This window comes from Belonocnema kinseyi, chromosome 9 (assembly GCF_010883055.1).
Source record: "Belonocnema kinseyi isolate 2016_QV_RU_SX_M_011 chromosome 9, B_treatae_v1, whole genome shotgun sequence".
Classification (NCBI taxonomy): Eukaryota; Metazoa; Arthropoda; class Insecta; order Hymenoptera; family Cynipidae; genus Belonocnema; species Belonocnema kinseyi.
In genome coordinates this window covers 66,084,781-66,102,313 of record NC_046665.1, presented here as the reverse complement: position 1 = coordinate 66,102,313, position 17,533 = coordinate 66,084,781, and the positions used below count along the sequence as shown (strand labels likewise).

Here is a 17,533-nt window from a genome sequence, read left to right as displayed (position 1 = left end):
GAGGGAGCTCTTCTTAATATTTTGACACCAAAATCATGTCGATACACCTTACCGACTGCGAGTAAAGCCACCCACGCTTTAACTTGACAGACTGTAAATGTCATTTTTTCGCAACAACTTACGTCCATAAAAATTGAGATATCGAGTTAAAAATTCGGGAAATTAATTAAAATGCAATAAGAAACGTCTGTATCGTCCATTACTTCTGGAACTAGAACACAAATTAATTTTGGAAATTTTTTAGAATTTTTCTTGTGTCTCCAGATATTTATGAAAGTATTTTTCAAGGTGCACCACATTTACGGATTTCCCGGAACGTTTATTTTTATGAAATATTATTGAAACATTAGTATAGTTGTTAATTAAAAAGTCCAGCTTTTTAAATTTCGTATTCTAAAAACCTAGTAAAGTTACTCTCATAACATGTTTTCACATTCTTCCGTAATTCCCTGAATTCAAACTTTTCATTTTTGAATCATTATTCAGCTATTTTTTAAGTAATGTAGATACTTTTATAAATTTAAAAACTCTTCTCGAAGAAAAAAATGTACAAAAAATAACTTACGAACTAATATAATTAAAACATTTTCTTGAATGAAGTTTTAATCTTGCTTTGATATAAACAAAGATGGTTGTCAGGGATAGAATGGGCTTCTCAATGGCAACGATTAAAATTCTTATCGAAAAAGTGCATCTTCCGTGACAAGTGCGTCCGCATGAGCCTCATCTGTCTGCGTATGAATAAACCAGGAATACGGTTGGGAACTTGCGGGATCGTTAAGATATTTTAAGACGTGCAACCGGTTTACGATGTCTCTAAAGTCTAACTGCAACTTTTACGCCAAGAGAGAGGAGCAATGAGTTCCCACTTCATAAGGAATTCCCTTGAATGACTTTTTTTACATCAAGTCGCCAGATATGACGAGGATATGTGCATTTATGAGTATGACCACTATCATGTGGCTAGAAAAGCCCGCATCTTCCCAGGAAGTTCTTCAAGATCTTTTTACAACCCGGCTGACTCGATTTTTACTGAGACGGATCCCACTTTTTATGTTTGTAATTTGGCAATCAACATTTACTGCTTTTATTAAGAGATAGATTACATTTCTGCCAAAGATAATTTTACAACAATGCACAATTTGCAATTTGTTTTCTAAACGTCGCGCAATACGTGTGCAGGGAGACCGTTTCAATCCAGGAATAAAATTTCCGATCATTTCCCGGTTTGATCCCGATTCACAAAAATATGTCATGGTCATTGAACTTGAAAAATCAGAAATCTCAAAGCAGAAAAATGTTTTAATTTAAAGCAATAAAAATTAAACTGAAAATTAGAACACTGGAAATTAGAAAACTCAAAATGGAACTCATTTTTAAACTTTAAAATTAAAGTTTGACCAATTTTGAATTAAAACATTCAATAATTTGCGCATATAAAATGGAAGATTTCAACAAATTTCAATTAAATAATTTTGAGTTGAATTTTTTTAAGCTGCGTAATTAAAAGCCAATCTATAATTAAACGATTAATTTGTTTAAAACTAAACACTTTTTAAAGTAGAAATAACTTTTTTTAAGTTCTCAGTCGCTTTTATTTCATTTTTATTCAATTGTTCTTTATAAATTAAAACTCAATGCAGTCAAATATTGCTAAATGTTAAAAAAGTGTTATTTTTTAAATGATAAATGATCAAATTGTATAAATTAAAAATTTAATATTTAAGACTGATACAATATTTGAATAGGATTTGAAATTAAATAGAAGCTTTTAATTGTAAATTTATTAGGGATGGCTTCATTTTGCCAAAAAAGCAAAATCCTTAATATTTAATAATACTGAAAATATAATTACCGAAATAGAATATTTCCAACAAATGATATTTTTCGAAATTTTAAATTACTGAGAAAATAAAACTACCGTAAATGTGTATTAACGAAATTGAAATATCCTGAAAGTGAAAGTTAACGAAATTAGAAACATTTACAAATTTAAAATGAACAAAATTATAAAATTATAAAATTAAAAAATTATTTTAAAACCTGAAATTTACCATTTTTAATAATTTGGTAAGCTATTTTGAAGCTCAAACTGCATGTTTATAAAATGAATGCTATTTCTAGTCGTCCCGATAAATTTCAGGAGTTGTTGGAAAAGGTGATAGTCCCGAAATTTCGGGTAGCTACCCAAACTTATAAAAAATATTTGATTACTCATCTCGAATTTCGGGACGACTATTCAAACAGATAAAAAATATTCAATATTATTGGTTTGGAAATATGAAATTTTGTTAATTTACTAATATCGGGAATTTAAAAGTTTCTTGATTTACTGAATTCAAGAATTTACTAATTTAATAATTTCGTGGTTATTTAGTATTCCTGAATTTATCTAATTCCGTTAACATTCACTTTCGGAATTGTAGTTTTATTTTTTTCATAATTTGAAATGCTGGATGTTTTGTTTTTTTCGGAAATTTGTTATTTTGGTAATTATATTATTTATATTTTTCAACAATCTGGATTTTGATTTTTTGGTCAAATTATGCCATCGCATCTATTAATTTGTTTATATGTGGTTAATTAATAAGTCTTTTGAATCAGAACTGTATTTTATGTACTCGAACTACACACACACACACACACAGATATATATATATATATATATATATATATATGTGTGTGTGTGTTTGTGTATTATCATATAAATTATACTTGATAAGCTTTAAACATTTTTTTTACGCTTAAAATTAAATACCAGCTATTGAAAGTTGTTTAGACAAAGATTTTAGAATTACTTATTGTAAACTGAACGAGTTCATCATTGAAAATGTTAACAATTGAATTTAAAAAAGCTGATATAAACTTTTTTTCAAATTGCAGCATCATGTAATATGAAATTTGTGATATTTCACGAAAACTCATTTATCAATAATGAGAAAATTGAGTTAAAAATCTTCCAAAACTGTATACCGTTCGAATAATTCTTTTATATATTTACAGCAAATAGCGAACAAAATTATGGCCTGTGGATATAAATTCATTTTCTTAACATTTCAGTTTCGAACATTTGACGAGAGAAACCTGTTCTTCATAATCCGAGTCGCTTAAATGCCAGATTTTCAGGGAATACTTTTTTCCTTCTTAAAATATGTTACTGGGTTATCTGAGTATTTGCAGAGTATTTGAACAATTGCTCATGTGAAAGATTAGTCAACAATTTTAATTTCATATGTCAAGATTGCATATTTTTGAGATTAGTATTTACATAATGAATTATTCATTTATTAAATCCATTCATACTCTATAATAGCATAAACTCCTATAACAAAACAATTTAAAGGTAACATTTTGTGTTTACCAAAAACGGGTTCCGTTATCTTCAGATACGTATTTGATGAAATGTTTAAAATACTAAGGAAAATTAAGTGAAAATTAATATTTTTATTTGTTATTATATTATTAACTAGATGAGAAATATTAACTGTTAAGAAGTTAATTTTCAAAATTGTTTAGTGCTTCCGTATTGAGTAATTAACACTGGTTCAGTGTCCTCAACTGGTAAACCAGAGACCTAATTTGCAAGTGCTAACGCTCTGAGATAACATGCACTTTTCCTGTGAATCACACTCGTGATTAAAGTTTATCATTCCTAATGTCAACATTTTGTCAGTTGTCGACATTTGCGCTCATGTGACTACAAAATTTTATTGTTCACCGTAATGCGGGTGTACCTGTCATATAAGGAAATACAATAACTCAATTAACTGAATAATGATAAAAACACACAAAATCGCATATGAATTTCTAATAATATTTTTCATGAATATAATCATTATTGTATATAACAATCCTGCTTCTTACTCGTTCGGAATTATTTTCTTGCATGGAAAAAAAGTTTACTGTCTTACATAATTTTATGTTTAAATTATGAAAATCGATTCTATGTGAAGGCATCATCAAACTAAAAAAATTTCCTTGACAACGAATGTTGAAAATTAACATTCTGAAGATGTGCGAAATTGATGTTTAATAAAAACCGTTTCTTCGTCAATGAGTAAAGTCATCTGCTGGTATTGATAAAAAGCTTATTTTTTCCATGTATGTGACATTTTTTTAAAGTGACGCATTTGACGTTTAAGAATTGACATATTCGTAATAGACTTCATAATAATTTGACATAAATACTGTATTCAAAATAATAACATTGACGAGAATTAAAGCCTCGACTCAAATTTCAGTTCATACAAATGTTAAGCTTTAAGTCCTTAAAACTGAACAATTTGAAAATTAAAGTATATTTAAAACTAAATTGAAAAGATAAGCATTGAAAATGGAAAAATTCAAAATTTAGAACCTTCTCTCTCCATTCAAATCAGTTCAAATGTTTACAAATTTCAATTAGGGGTTAAATTCTAGCTATGGATCAGTAGTTCTCACTGATAAGTTAGTAATTGTTATTGATAAATTAGTAAAAAATAACTGTTTCATAGCTAGAATTGAGGCACTGATTGAAATTAGTAAAAAATTTAACTGATTCAAGCTTAGAGAGTTTATATTTGAAAAATATTAAATAGAATAATTGTACCATTTTAATTACAACCAATTTTAAATTGAAAGGTTGAAGAACTAAATTAAGTGCCTTCAAAATCAGAGAGTATTTAAAGATAAAATATTTTTAATTTTATAAATGTAAACTCTTTCTAAATGGAACTCTTCCAAAAAAGCATTTAAAAAACGCATAATTTTCTATTATACGCATTAAACATTCAAGAGTATTTAATTGCAAATATTCAAAATCGAATAATTTTCCAATGTAAGTCTTCAAAATTGAACGATGCAAAAGAAAAATAGTAAAATTACATACCTTTAAAATATAATTCATGTAAATTGAATAATTTGAAATTTTATTCTTTATAAATTGAAGAATTTCCAATTGTATATCTTGAAATTTGTAATTTGTAATCTAGAGAATCATCCATATAACAGTATAAAATCGGAAAGCAAGTCTTAGAGGAAAGATGTTGATAATGAATTATAACATTTTTTTCGGGCGACTTATAGCAAATTTCCAGATCACCTTCTTTATTAATTGATGACGGTTTTCTTTGATATGTTTATACCTCCAAAAACAAACTTTCCTCTTTCGAGTACTCCCCACTGTTTCTTCAACTGTTTCAGTGAAGTTTGCATTTCGCGAGTGAATCTATCTTCAGGGCTATTTATAATCGGTATGAAGTAACTGTAGTTAGTCTAGGAGCTGATATGTCGACAGCAAGTCAGGACACCGAACCTTAACTGAAAACGCGTCAACTTGAAATTAGCAGTTGCTTGGCACCTTATCACGCAATAAGTTGTATGTCACTTAAAAATTGTAAACATATCTGTGCTATAACGTTGACGTCGCAATTTACATTTTTCATTGTAATTTAATTTGTGTGCTTCTTACTTTCGAGTTTCAATTATTCAAGATAAAAATTTAAAGATAGTTACAAAAATATAAATTCTTCAAAATTCAAAAATGTCTAGCAGTTGAATATTTAAGTATGAATTTGGAAAAATAATAGCATGAAATTATTTAAATAATAAACTTTTATATAAATCACGCAGTTCTCGAAACGACTAGAATGCTTTAAAAAAGGTTAAGTGACAAGAATCGCATACAATTTCAAGAAAATAATCTGTTTAGGAATTGAAAGAAAAAACGTTTCAAAGAAGAACAATTTCCAATATTTTTGCTTTTTATCGAAGAAAATCAGATCAAAAGCTTTACCTACAAAAAAGGCTCTGTATACGCTCACCTAAATTCGATAGAAAAATACATAAAAAAATAAACAATATTTGGTAATTTAAATTTTTTTAACATGATATAGTAAGATCCTAATTGATGTGCAAATTAAATTTGTCCCAGTGAAATTAAATATAAAGTAAAAACACATATATTTAGATCTTAAAAATGTATATACCCATTTAACCTTAAATTTATAATTTTAAAATTGCATTACACCAAACACTCTTTCAGTCACCCCGTTCTCGGTCTTCCTAGAACTGCTGGCCCCTGGAGTTCCACAGGGGAGCAGGGCGAGAGCGGGTGTGACATTGTATATAAAGATATAAAACGCTTTAGATTTCAGGTCGAAATACAGTGAACCCTAAATATGGGGCCCGCTGATAGAGTTCTTCCGGGAATTGACGCCGCGCCGCAAGTAGGAGTAGAGCCAAAAGAATATATTTTCTTCATAAAAAGATGAGTATTCAACAGAATGTACGAATTTTCTTTTAAAAAAGGCTAATGATAAACAAAACAGGTAAATTTTTGAACAAAAAACATGACTCTTTGAAAAAATAGTTGAATCTTCAGCCTAAGAATTGAATTTCCAACAAAATATTGGAATTTTTAACCAAAATTGTTAAATTGTCTATATGCAAAGTTGTATTTTTAACCAAACAGATGGATTTTCAACTAAAATGATGAATCTTCAACAACAAAAACGCATGTTAAAATTGTAAACCAATGAGAGTTACAAAAGAAAACATGTAGTAAACTTTTTAAATCTTTTTCTTTAAGTAGTTATTAAAAGTCGAAAGTCTCGTACAATCCGAGGTCTAAGGTGGAAACGAGTCACAGTCCGGCTTTAAAAACCTCTGAAAAATTACCGAATAAAACAAACTAAAGCAAACATCTCAATCGACAATTCACAGCTGATGGAAATAAATGATTGAAAGCGATAAGAAATCGAGTTCTTTGATCTATACCTGCTGACTGAATCAGGCACGAATATGTTCCACCAAGATGGTCTCTTCTGTCTGACAGGGTAAAGGCCTTCCGTGCTGCCAACTTCAGAAGGAGCATTTGTGCCCTTTCTTCGTTTGCGATCAGACTTCGGAGGTTTGGCAGCAAGTGGATGCCACGATTTCCTTCGACCCTTCTTAATCTCCCGATCAATCGCATTGCATTCATCCGCATCAATATCCCGATTTTCCTCAAGAAGGTCCTGGGATACATAAAACACAGAACCACGTCTCGTCGCACCTTCACTACTTCTTCGTTTCTCCTTTATTTCCTTTTTTTCTTTCTCCTTTATTTTTTCCTTTTCCTTAGGTTTCTTTTCCTTCTCAGGGGATATGGAATTTTCTTTGTCCTCGAAAATGCTGTTTCTTCTCGCTCTTTGGAAGAGACTATCTCTTCTGGCTTTTAAATCGTCAAGGACACTGTACCTGCGGCCCTTCGCGTTTCTTAATATCACGACTGGCTCTTTGTTTTTCTCATCTTCTATTGATGGACAACTTTCAACCAATGATGGTATCGAATTTGTCGAAGCAAACTTGCCGCCTTTTTGGCAATCGGTGCTTTCGTCGCTGATGTACATCCTGCTTTCCATAATACACAAGTGAAGTTGATACGAGGATTTTTCCCTCGAAGAAATCACGTCGGTTCTCGTCGAGAATCCGCTTCTTCGATGATCAATTCTAAGGAGCGCGCGGCATAATATTCTGAGGAAAATATAGAATATGGATTTTAGAATTTTACATTCAGACACTTTCTACCCTTTCAAGAAAATTGGCTTTGAGAAAAGAACTTCAGAAAACACGTAGTCAAGTTTATTAACCGTTTTTGTCATTAAAAAAAAGTAATAATAAAAGAAGTTTCATTTAAAAGACGACAAGAAATTGTCAATGATTTTGTTTGATGAGAATATTTTTCTACTTTGACAGTATTGGGTAGGAGCGTCAATTCGGAGCACCTTAGCCCCATTATTGACATACCAAAAACCGAAGTGAATTATTTTAAAGAAATAGAACGATTGACAAATATCCATATGTAAGAAGGTAGATTCGAACCCCAAAAATTTAAAGCTTCTATCTCAGAAAACGACTTAGAGCTCATAACCAAACTGTCGCACAGCGAATAAAGGAATATCCTTTTATTAACCATTATATTTTTTGTATTCATTGAAAATATTGACATTGTCAAAAAGTAAGATTAGATTAAATATTTATATTTAAATGATTCTTATATGATACGCATTAGAGCTTTTTCCCTGGTTCTCTAACATTATTTATTTTTTGGCACTGTCTATGGTTACGGAATTTTTCGTAAAGCCCTGCACGAGTTAAAAAAGGGGGTAGCGTTGCGGAAAATTCCATGACCATTGGCAGTGCATTCTCTTTTATAAATTCGTAGAAGTACCCTTCATTTGTCTTCTTTTTTTTAACTTTCGTAGTTAAAATCACATAAACTGTATAAAATTATTAGTATATTGAGAAGGACTTAACAATTTTCAGAAGCCTTTTCTTGTTCTTTTTTTATCTTTGGAAGTGTAATAGCAATGATGACGAGGAACAAAATTATTTCAAATTGATGGATTTGAAGAATTACAATCATATAAAAATTGAAATAGGAAAAGCCAATTTTCTTCTTTTTTGGTGTGCAGAATTGGAATTTTGAGGGCTTCAGATTTTCATTTTTAAATCCTTTTTAACTATCGTCTTTTTAAAAGAGTAACAAATTTTTGATTCTAAAAAAATTATTTTTCCGGAAGTTTTAAACTAAGAATTCAAATTATTATAAAATTAAAAGTCTATTTCCAGTTAAATTTAAGAAATTTTCAAAATCAGAATATTTCAAAATAAAAATAAGAAATATATTATATATGTATTTAAAAAATATATTTCATCAAATGTAATAATGCATTTTCTGTATATTTTTTATCACATTTTGCAATTATCTGTGAATGAATATCACTAATATTAATTTTAAGCCTTTAAAACATAAGGTCAAATTTGAATTGAAATCGGAAGTTATCCTTTGCAATTCTAGAATCCATTAAATCTGCGTACTGTCTACTAATGCGAATTTTTCCGTTAGTCTAACCCATTTACAACGCACCAAGGGCTAGTATTACGGTTATGGAATTTTCCGTAATGTTAACTCTAACGCTATACTTGACTCGTTATGTTAGTCTTACGGAAAATTCTGTAATACGAAACAGTTCCTTAAATTTAATATCTAATATTAAACAAACAGAAAAATGGCTAATTTTAGAACATTTTAATGAATATGTCAACAACATAATTGAAGGGTATTTTCCAGAAGAGTGAAAAAGCGTGCTGTAGATTCAAAATCAATTCTCAAAAATAAAACAAAAGTCTAACCCTAATTTGAATTCTTGCTGAATTGATGCCAAAAAGTATATGATTAAGTAAAGTTATGCATGTTTGAGAAAATGGACGTGGAAGTTGACAATGTCCAAGTGGCACTAACCTAAAATAGGAGCAGGCTCGACTGCGGATTGCGGTAAACAATACATACATTTTTTTTGCTAAAAATTCGAAAAAAAGAAAATACTTTTTTATCTCATTAAATTATAAGAATTTTGAAAAATATAAATGTTACAAGGTTGACAAAAATTTATTACGTTAAAAATGTCAAAAAAATTTAACTTAAATTTTATTACAAAATTGATTTTAAAATTATTGTATCGAAAAAGAGATTTCAAAAAAATCCTATTACCACGACGTGGCTTTCGTTTATTACGAATTTTGAATGTAATAAACAAATTTTCGATAAAAATGTTAGTTATCTGGTTCTGTAAAGCCACCTTTCAATTTTGCTGTGAAAATTTGAAATTTAAGAAATAATATTATCAGATTCAAAAAAATTCCATTAATTATATAAGGGAGCAAAAGAAGAATTTGACAGTCGAATCTTTTTCTTATATTTTCATTGATTATTGATTCATCGATCATCAATCACTGATTATGTTTTTATATCTCTATCAAAGAAATGCTTCTATCTCTTGCGTAATTCATAAACCTTGAAAAATTCAAACTGAAATACAACAAAAGTGATCTTTCAAAAGAACCTTAGTTCGTTTAAAATATACCCAGTTTTTACTCTAAATTACTCCATGTAGCTTCTACTTGAACCAAAATTCAGTTCGTTTTTGCTGCACGCATTGATATTTTTTTAGAGATACAAAAATTAAAGTCTTAAAGTTACAAATTTGTCATTGGACGTAATAAAAACTGAACTGCAAATTAAAGGAATACCCAACAAAATTTTGTATTTCCTTAAAACTTTTGAAAATTCTTAAATAGATTCAAAATTTTTAATTAAGGATCTACATTTTCCCGAGGCAAAACCCTAATACTCGGCAAGTCCTCCCTGCATGCTCTGTCACGAAAAATAGAGTTGTGCGCGAGGTTGGAGAGAGCTTTTCATACTCGTTTTCCTCCAAAAAGGCTCGAAAATTGCAAATTCGGAAATAAGTAGGCTTCCGCGAGCATTAAAGAGGCTTTAACGAGCACTTGTGAAACATTGAGTATTTTTTTGAAACCTCGCTACGTGCTCGCTCAATACTCTAAAATCATCGGCGCCAACTCGGTTTGACAGAACAAGGAGGGAGTTTTAGGACAGCGCTAAAGCCTCTTTAATGCTCGCGGAAGCCTACTTATTTCCGAATTCGCAATTTTTGAGCCTCTTTGGAGTATCTGACGATGACATTTGTTTAGCTAGACATGATCTATTACGAAAAGAGTTTAAAACTCAAGAAAAATAATTTTTGTAATTGAGTTTTTACTTTCTGTCGCTGCTTACCAATTGAAAAAAATGGTTGAATTATAATAAATCATGGTTTTTAGAGAAAACATTCTCTACTAATCTACCGTATTCAAAGTAGACAATAACTGAATTTTTGAAAAATAGTTTAAACGATTTCAGCAAGAAGCGTTTGTAAAACAACATTCAATTGCAACAATCATTGTTAAACTAAATGATTTATGTAAGTTTCAACATTTTTTTTCATTAAAAAATATGTGTTTTATTTGAAATAACATCATTAGTAAAATTTGTTCGATTCTTAAAAATCATAGAATGCTCTAATTTTTAAAATCATAGAAGAACTATTTTTTTTCATTTTAAACGAAGTCCCCCGTCTACTCCACCGTAGCAATTTTGTTCGAAAAATTTAGAAATTTTTTGTTTAAAAGGTAAATTTACTGCCATTTCCCGGGTTTTCCATGTCGCCAAAAATCCCAAGTCCAGCGGCCACTCTGTCAATTGATTCAAAATAACCCAGATACTACTCCATTTAAGGTAAGTTTGAACCGAATTCGGTTCTCATGAAAGACACTTTTGCTGTCTCGAATTCAGATAATTTCTTTTGTTAAAAGATCCGATTCTGCACAGAAAAAAGATTTGAAAACCGTATTCTTTGCTAGAAAAACACCTTTAAACTTGTAAATAATCTCAGAGTGATAATCAGAGGTGAAAGCAGCTCTGCTGTGTGGGTCAACCGCCTTTTCACTTCATGTTGAGACAGGCAAGCCCTGGTAGATTCTGAAATTGTCAGGTCCGGGAAACGGAAGCTGTTACTTCTTCTTCTTTGTCACTTTATCCCAGAAGATGTCTTACGAAACTCTTTGCCAGTATTTTGCTGCAAATATGTGTATTCTATGCAATTCTATGCTCTTGTGCGAATTTTCCGCGCACACGGAAATTACACACGTATACTTATTTCGTACTACATATAATACAAATGCACATACACATGTAAACACAAGGGACCGTTTGGTCACACCAACACACTCACTATAGTATAAATATAAACACTCGCTTTCTTTTATCTAAGCTGGGCCTTTCCAACTAAACCACCTGCTAAGGTGCGTTATGCCCGCACAATGCACTTCAGCTTATCCAATTTTTGTATGCAGTAACGACTATTCAATCCGCACAATTTTAAACAATTTTCCTAGATTTTCTAATAAATTTCAGCGATCGTTCACTGATTTCTCTTGATACTATCACCAATATCCTGGGATATTTTCACCGATTTCCGCCGATGTCGCAATCGGCGAATGCGAAATGCACTGAGCTGGCGACATCGGTAAGTTGGTGAAAAGGCATTGGAGATAAAAAAAAACACTCAGCGAATAACCGAATTCCGCGATCCGCCTCACCGGTTCAAGTTTAAGGTTGGCCGAGATTTTTTCTGATTGTGCAGGTGAGTGAGGTTGAAAGAATGACGCGTTTGAAAGTTTCGTTTCTTTTGGGGACAGCGAGACTGGCGTAGTTTCGTTTCGAGCATGAAATACAGCACTAAGAGGCAGCCAGCGAGGCGGCTTGTATTTATACAGTGAGACCGTCGACAGTCACTTTGCCGCGGTCTCTCTCACTCGAAAGGTATCGATGTCTCTCTCGCACTTATTGGGAGAGATGGACTTTCCTCTCTCTTTTACGCTGCGAGTATTGTAACTGGCCGCACCCCCACCGTTAAATCTTCAATCTGCCATATAAGATTGGCAACGTTGCCACTTGGGTGGTTTTCATTACATTTTTGGGTATCATTGGGGGGGGGGTCTAGATTTACAGGGTCGCTGTAAACCTTCATTTTCAAAATCACCTGTTTGTTCTCTGAACAATTTTTCATTTTCCTTGAACATTAATCTTCAGAGAGCAGCATTTTAATCTTTAAACATTATTAACAAAGAATCTTTTTCCAAAGGAATATATTAAGAAATATTGCATATTAAAATTTTTAATTTATTTATTTTTAACAAAAAAAAATGAATTTTCATTCCAAAAGTACGAGTTTGCAACAAAAAAGTTGAATTTACGATAAAAACATTACTTTTTAACAGAATAATTTAATTTTCAACAAAATAATTAAATTTTATTATTAAATAGTTAAATTTTTAACCGGATTTTTAAAATTTAAATCAAATTGTTCATATTTTCACCTATAGAGATGAATTTTCAACCAAATGGTCGAATTTTCAAACAAGACGATTGAACCTCGAATAAAAACTGTTACATTTTCAATCAAATAATTAAATTTTCAACCCAATAGTCCAATTTTTAACCAAAGATACGAATGATCAATTTAAATGATAGAACAGTTCAATTTTCAACAAAAGAATTACATTTGCAATACAATATTAGAATTTTCAACCAAATAATTACAATTTAAACCAAATTGTTGAATATTTAATCAAATTGTTGAATTTTTGACCTACAAAGATTTGTAACCAGTTTGAGAAAAAATTGTAAGGAAAACGATGAATTTTCTACAAAGAGTTAAATTTTTGATAAAAAGATGACTTTTTAATAGAATAGTTTAATTTTGAAAAAAAATATTGAATTTTTTAGAAGAGAATTTTTTTATTTTATTCAAAATGACCATTTTTCTGCCCTGTTCAACAAACAGTTGATTTTTTAACAAAAAGATGACTTTTTAACAAGGTAGTTGAATTTCCAACTATAACATATAAAATTTCGATAGCAAAAAGGGTTAAATTTACAGTGAAAAGATGAATTTTCAATCAAACATATGAATTTTTAACTCAAATGATGAATGTGCAAGCGAAAAATTAAATTTTTAACAAAGTAGTTCAACTTTTAACAAACAAAAAAAGACTATACATCTTCCATCCAAAAGATTGATTTACTACAAAACATTTAAATTTTAAGCCCAAAAATATTAATTTTTGACCACAAAGATACGTTTCGAGTAAATAGTTTAATCCTCAACCAAAGCAGATTTATTTTCAACAAACCAGTTACATTTTTAGTTAAAAAAATTAATTAAAAAATAATAATTTTCAAATAAAATAGTGACTCTTCAATTGGGATAGTTAAATGGACCATTAGAAAAAATTAACTTTTGACCAAAAGGTAATCTACCGAATTTTATCCAAATAGATGAATTTTCAAGTAAAATTATGCGTGTCTCCGATGTTATTTTTCTTCGTCTACTGGTATGTATTAATACTCAAAAGTATTTATATATTTTATAGTCTGTCAAAAAAATCCCTCTACCTCCACTGGAATCCGAACACAGGCCTTCTGAATGCCTGTCTAGTGTTGTTACCAACTAAGCTACAGAAAGAACGAGATTAATTTTGTACATAATAAAAAAATAACCTCTGGAATAAGTATACCTATCATAGGTAATAAACTGTGACATCAAAATAAAAAATAAAATGATGAAACTTCAACAAAAAATGCCTTTTTAATAAAGTGGTTCCATCTTCAATTAAGTAACTGAATTTTCAACAAAAAATAAATTAATTCTCAAAAAATAATGTAATAGTACTAGCCAGTTGCGCCGCCACCAACGTTAATCTTGCTGAAAAACCGCGCCGCTGCTGATTCGAATTCAGCGCCGTCGGAGTATCGGCAAAGAAAGCTGTAAAGCCTGATTTTTTATTTACTTTTTCAATTTTTTTATAAATATGACGAAAAAAATGACAATTTTTTCTATTTGACATTCCCGGTACTCGTCAATGATAAGAAAATTGTTGTAATCGCCTACGTTTAATAGATTTTCATTAAATAAAGATATTCCATCATGATAAAATAAACAAATTTTGTTTAACAAATTATTTGTTGAAAATATGTTTTTTATAATTTTCAATAATTTAACGTTTTTTTAAGTTGTATTGCAAGAAATTCAAATGAAAATAATATTTTAATTTAAAAAATTTCTCTCAAGACTATTCTTGTTAATATTATAAACAAATTTGATTAAAAAATTAATTATTCAGCATTTGTTATTATTTGGGCATTTGTCGACAAAAAAACTTGTTTTGTTTTTCAATGTCAAACCTTTTAATTGGGAACTTTACGATAATTTCAGTAACATTAATAATTATTTGATTAATTTTATGTTTTTGTTAGACATGTTTAATTAAAAAATGTATTAATCGGGCATTTGTCGACGTAAAAACTCGTTTTTTTCAAAGTTAGTCTTTTTAATTGAGAACTTCATGTTAAGTTTAGCAACATTCATAATTAGTTCATAAATTTTATGATTTTTTAAACAGTTGGTCTTGAGCAAGTCTTGAGCTTCAGCATCTAGCAGAATTACTTTCTTCTTCCACTTTTGCCTCTCATTTACAAGTTTTGGGTCGGTCGAAATCAGCAGTTTCCGCCCAAGACCTCTATTAGAAGCCTCTCTGGTACATTTTCGATGTGAATGAAAAAAAAGAACTTATTTTCTGAAATTAAAAGGACTTGGGAAGAAAACGAGTTTTTACCTCGACAAATGCTCGAATAATGCATTTTTAAATTAAATTTGTTTGACAAAAACATAAAATTAATCAACTAATTATGAATGTTACTAAAATTATCGTAAGGTTCTCATTTAAAAGGATTGACATTGAAAGAAAAAACAAGTTTTTCCGTCGCAAAATGCCCAAATAATATATCTGTTTATTAAATTTCTTTAAAAAATCATAAAATTGATCAACAAATTATGAAATTTTCTGACGACAAATGATTGGATAATGCACTTTTTTTAATAAATTTTTTTATAATATTAACAAGAATAGTCTTAAGAGAAATTGTTTCATAATTGAAAATTATAGAAAATACATTTCCACAAATAATTTGTTCATAAAAATTTGTTATGTTTATTGTATTATTATGATGGAATATCTTTATATAATGTAAATCTATTAAACTTCGGCGATTACAACAATTTTCCTATTATTGACGAGCATCGTGAACGTCAAATAGAAAAAATTGCCATTTTTTTCGTTATATTTATTTATGAAAAAAATGAAAAACTAAATTAAAAATCAGGCCCGACAACTTTCTTTGAAATTTTATCAGCTTTAAAAAAAACATTCAAATCGATCCACAGTTTCAGTGGGAATCGTATTTTGAACCAAAAAATGCACTTTTTCCCGACTGTGCACAGACACCACCGATCAAAAGTCTGTCGGCGCAACCCTCTAAATAGTACATATTTAAACCGAAATTTTTTTTTTAATGAAACGATAGGTAAATTTAATAAAAAAGACGAATTTTTAAAGAAGAAAAGATGTTCATCATTGTTAATCGAAAGACATGATGTTTTAAACCGAGATGATGAATTTAAAATAATTGAATTTTCTGATAAAAAATAGTATTTGAATTTTCAATCTAAACAGAGGAGTTTTCAAAAGAACACTTGAATTTTCAACCAAAAAGGAGTATTTTTACAATAAGTAAATATTTTAACTAAAAACATTGTCGCTTGTCACTCAACTCTCAACTGTTTGTTTAGCACAGCTTCGAAGCAAGAGTATTCACGCTATTCGCTGTTATAAATGTCATGAAGCAAACGTGTTTCTTATTGGGATACTATTTCTGGTGAATGCAACAGCACAATTTGGTTAATAACATAATAGTTAAAAAAATAACAACTTTTTATATTAATTTCTGTTTTTTATTGACGAGTAATATGTGAAATTAATACTTGTGCTCTTTTTTAATATAAAAATCTATATAATTGCACAGTGCACAAAAATGAAATTATGTCAATAAAATTACTGTAATTCTTCAGAAATTTAACTTTAAAATGACCTCAAGAACAATACATTTTTTTTAAATTTCTGATATTATCTGAAATTAAGGAAAAGATGAAACATTTCAGTTTGCACTATTTTTACAATCTAATTTGATGAAGCGCTGCAACGAATTGTGATCTTTCTTGATAGAAAAAATTGAGAGTAATAACACACCTATCAAAATACACTGTTAACATTTTTGGGATTCTACCATACTTTTAATATACGCGTGTAAGGTAAAACTGCAATTTACCAAACAAGTATAGCTATTGCACTTTACAGTTTATAATACCAGTGTGGCAGTTTTGCGTCACACTGACTTTAACCCGTCTAGAAGATGAGTGATCCTCTATATCTTCTGCAATATTGCATTACATGTGGAGCAATATTCCAATATATGTATGCCAATATTACAAATATAAGAGTTTTGGAACTGAAACAAATATTCCATCACAGCCTAGGGAATATAAAAGAACATTTTAATTATACCTTATACAATTTTGGGGTGCAACGAAAGTAATGCAAAACTTAGAAAATGGGTAAAATATATTATATTGTTCTATTCTAAAAGAACAGTTTGAATTCAAGCTTATTTTTCTCTATACAACAAATTTAATTTTCTTTCAGGTTTTCGCGATAAATTTGATAGTTTGCACGTATATATCCTAAAAAATTTCAGATTATAATAGTCCAAAATTGATTCTAAAATTGATTAAAATTAATTCCCACATCGTTCTACATTAAGTCTGAAGAGCATTTGTCCCTGTAACTTTCAGCAATGTAATTTCCATAACAGTACCATTGTTACTTCGGACGACAGTCGAATACCCAAAGTGACATTGGTAAACCACTAGTTTGCCAGACCACAAATATAGTCCATTCAAAGAACCTGGAGTGCAATGCTACATCATGTCTGCATAAAATGAATATATTATTGCACATAATTATCAACATTCAACAATGTACTCTCTTGCTCAGATTGCACTCATAGACTCTGATTAATTAAAATAGATGTCCAACAAGTTCACTCTCGTCTCATTAAAAGATAATTTGCGCAAACAATATTACCCTTGTAATGATAAATAACTCTTGCCCACTTTTTTGTAATGAATAACGCAAATCATAAATTTTAAAGATCAATCATTTATAATATTGCTGTATATAATAATTTGAATATTTTTATGAGGAAATATTAAAG

At 29.7% G+C, this 17,533-nt stretch overlaps 1 protein-coding gene across 3 annotated transcripts in view; it reads right to left on the bottom strand.

Moving 5' to 3' along the window:
* Window positions 1–17,533, bottom strand: part of LOC117179880 (TLD domain-containing protein 2) — a 461,266-nt gene that overhangs the window by 195,518 nt on the left and 248,215 nt on the right. For 2 of the 3 annotated variants that reach the window (XM_033372055.1, XM_033372056.1), the window contains exons 1-2: window positions 11,232–12,096; window positions 6,757–7,494 (exon numbers count right to left, since the gene is read on the bottom strand). The exons of the other annotated variant lie outside the window; for it this stretch is intronic. In XM_033372055.1, the coding sequence (XP_033227946.1) occupies window positions 6,757–7,382 (626 nt within the window). In that variant the 5' untranslated portion in view covers window positions 7,383–7,494; window positions 11,232–12,096. Of the gene's footprint in view, window positions 1–6,756; window positions 7,495–11,231; window positions 12,097–17,533 lie in introns of those variants that run through there. 3 annotated transcript variants of the gene reach the window in all.